The 3,112-nt window shown below is 50.5% G+C and overlaps 1 protein-coding gene across 7 annotated transcripts in view; it reads right to left on the bottom strand.

Annotated features, from left to right (window-relative positions):
- The window catches only part of LOC105308182 (transcription factor COE3), a 115,715-nt gene extending 112,638 nt beyond the window's left edge, over window positions 1–3,077 (bottom strand). For 6 of the 7 annotated variants that reach the window (XM_023525404.1, XM_023525406.1, XM_023525407.1 and 3 more), the window contains exons 1-3: window positions 2,974–3,077; window positions 2,811–2,874; window positions 2,027–2,082 (exon numbers count right to left, since the gene is read on the bottom strand). In XM_023525404.1, the coding sequence (XP_023381172.1) occupies window positions 2,027–2,038 (12 nt within the window). In that variant the 5' untranslated portion in view covers window positions 2,039–2,082; window positions 2,811–2,874; window positions 2,974–3,077. Of the gene's footprint in view, window positions 1–2,026; window positions 2,083–2,810; window positions 2,875–2,973 lie in introns of those variants that run through there. The other variant, XM_023525410.1, reaches the window with a different exon arrangement.
- Between the last annotated feature and the right edge of the window lie 35 nt (window positions 3,078–3,112).

Here is a 3,112-nt window from a genome sequence, read left to right as displayed (position 1 = left end):
CGGGGAGGGAAAAAAAAAAAGAGAGAAGAAAAGGGGGAAAAGGCCACCGGGGGAGGGGCAGGGGGCGGGAGCCCGGAGCCGAAGTTCCCGGCAGAAAATTCCACGGAAAGGGGAGGGGAGTCCCCGCTCCAGTTCCCGCCCCCCCCTCCCAAAATGATCTGGAAACGACTGCCAACCTCCCCCGCGGCACGACTGACACTTTCCTCCACTTCCAGGCGGACAAAGCCCCTTCCGAGAAAGCGCGGCCACCCTCTGGTGAGAGGGAAGGGTCCCCGCGAGCCGCACTCCCGGGGTCTGCGTGCCGACCCCGCTCCACACCGCAGAAGCGGCGGTGCCGAGGCAGGCCAACAGGCCGCCGGGGGCTGCGGGGCGCGCGGCGCGGGGGCGCCAGCACTTCTGAGGAGGAGCCCCGTATTTATATTTGATTTATTTTTTATTTTGTAGCACAAACAGAAATCCATAAACTGTCGGTTCAGCGCCATTGACTCTTTGATCAGTTACTGGGCTATTTCTTGCCCTTTTTTCCCCCCCAATCCCCGTCAGCGAGAGGAGATTCAATGCCTTTATTTTCAGCCCTGTTTACACCGCAAAGGTCCACAGCTAAATGAACAATAAAAGTGTACTTGAGAGGAACCCTCCTCTATGCAACAACAGGGGACCTTCGCGCTGCCCGCATCGGCCTCTCAGTTAGACTAGTGTTCTCCAGAACGTCAGCCCTTATATACAAAGAAAAGCGCTCTGTCGACGAGCAGCCCGGTTTCCAGAGGCTTCTCTGAATCTCGGTGAAATAATTACCGAAGGGCACCCCGCCTGCCTTTGTCAGAAAGAGCAGGGTTTACCTGTCAAATCTGTTTTACTCTGAGAGAAAACCACACTGTTTTACCAGTGCAGACATTAAAATCTAACACGCTTGTTGCCTAGGTGAAGACAAACTTTCTAAAGGGAAGCAAACCCCGAAAACGAATTGCCGTGCAGAGTGGGAAGCCGGCGAGCTCGGCTGCAGGAAGCACGGAGCTCTCTCTCCGGCTCCCAGTTCTTAAAGTCAGCCTCAGAAACGAAGACGCCACTTTCATTTCTGAGAGGGAAGCCCAGCTTGAAAGTATATCTTAAATCAATCTGTGCCGAGTGGATTTAATTTACGTATGTATCGGACCTGCCCTTCCCCCATGCCTCTATTTTAAGAAAACAGGGGAAAAAAAAATCTTTAAAACAACTCAACGACATACCACCCCGCACAAGCCCAGCCAGGGGACTGCACAATGTCAGAAGGAAGCACCCTCCCGCACTTAATCACATTACTGATAGCCGACAGTTATCATCGGAAAGTTGGCCGAGACAGGTTAAATAATTTCATAAGGAACCGCTTGTAATTATGTTATTTACAAGGTGTGGCAGAGGGCGAGCGAGGGAGCAGGAGCTGCTCCCGGAGCCGTGGCCGGGTCTGGGTGACCCCTGGAGCTCGGAGTTTGAATTATGGAGATGGGGGGCTGAGAGGTGAAGATGGACTAGAGCAGAACAAGGTGACTTTTCACCCCAACACATTTAACTTTTAAATCCAAATAAACGTCTCGTGTTACTAGACCATCACACTGGGAAGGAGAAAAAAAATGCACTAATCAAGTCCCATCCCAGTCAATGGACTTGGGAGAGGAGCGAGCTGCCATGGCTGCAGAGGAAAAACATCAAGGAACTGATTCCAAGGAGAGAGAGAAACGTTGAAAAATATACGGAGAGGGACGTCTTGAAAATTTTCCGTCAAATATTAATTGCCGTAATTAATTAAGAGAGAATTTGAATCCAATCACATGCCATTTAATAAAGCATATATGTTCTGTTCTAATGACAACGTAAACTATTTTCCCAATCGGTTCATTTATTCCAATAAATACGGAATTCTCATTAGCACGGCAGGGAAACGAAATGAAAAACAAAAACAGGAGATCCATTTGTCAGCCCTCTAGTCTCTGAGCCCCAGGCCGACCCCAGCTGAGCCCTGAAAACTACTGCAGACACTAAACTTTCTCACCTGTTTGGTCATTGAATCTATGAGGCGAACATACAGATCCTGCTCCGTTCTGACGCCTGCAAAGAAAAAAAGAAAAGAAAAAACAGGGACACAGTCTCATCAGGATTTTAGCAAGGGCACGCGGGCACAGGAAGTCCGGGCTCAGGGACTGCTGCCTCACGATGCGGCGGAACTGAGGCATGCCCTTCGAAAGGCAAGACAGAAAACTCCAATCGGCTCTGGCTTGCTTTCTTTTTTTCTTTTCTCAATTAAGAACCCGAAGACTCTCAGGGTTTGCTTTGAAAAGTGCGAGAAATGTGCGTGGCTGAGAGCAGGCCTGGTTGCTACAGGCGGGGGGCCCATGTGGTCGTTTATTTTTAGAAAACAGAAAGCGAGAAATGGAAACAGTCTGAACTCTTTCTAACGTCTCTCGAGGATTTTTTAAAAACTCATGCCCAGGAAGTAAGTTATGCTGGGTTTACGCAGCTACCCCATCTCAATAATTAACATTAATTTGCAAAATTGAAAAAAGTCACTTAAAAGTGATGTTCAGCTGGAGCACATATCGATCCCCTTTTACTTTCTACTCCAAGCCCCACCGGTTAATCATGTGAAGTGCCATCGACTTATTGATCGTTTATGTTTTGTTTTCTTCTATGCCATGAGAAGATTTTGTGTTTACATCCATGTCATTTTAATCTCAAAATCTTTATGTCCTTTAACCATCTCGGGAAAGGCCAGCCCGCCCGGCAGGGGCAGGAAAGCAGCAGCAGCAGCAACAGCAGCAGCAGCGACAGCCACTTACCGTTGCTGTACAGCAGCTGGAGTTTATAGTGGATGCCGTTGTTGGTTTTCTCGTTGTTGGGCTCCTGAAAGTAACGATAAATAATTGCGTTTAGTGCGGTCGGTGTCGGACGCGGCCACCGCGCTCGGTCCCCCTCCACGACCGAGGCCCCTGGGCCTCATACAGGGCAGGATTCCTAGCTCGGAGCAGGCGGTGATGTCACTCTTCCTGCTGGAAGCCCAGCGCTCTCCTGGCCCCGCACGAGTCCGGGGGCGCCGAGAAGTTGCCCGGCCCGCGGCCGGCCCGGGCGAGCGCACGTGGCG

This window comes from Pteropus vampyrus, unplaced genomic scaffold, assembly GCF_000151845.1.
Source record: "Pteropus vampyrus isolate Shadow unplaced genomic scaffold, Pvam_2.0 Scaffold554, whole genome shotgun sequence".
NCBI lineage: Eukaryota > Metazoa > Chordata > Mammalia > Chiroptera > Pteropodidae > Pteropus > Pteropus vampyrus.
This window is presented reverse-complemented; position numbering and strand designations above follow the sequence as displayed.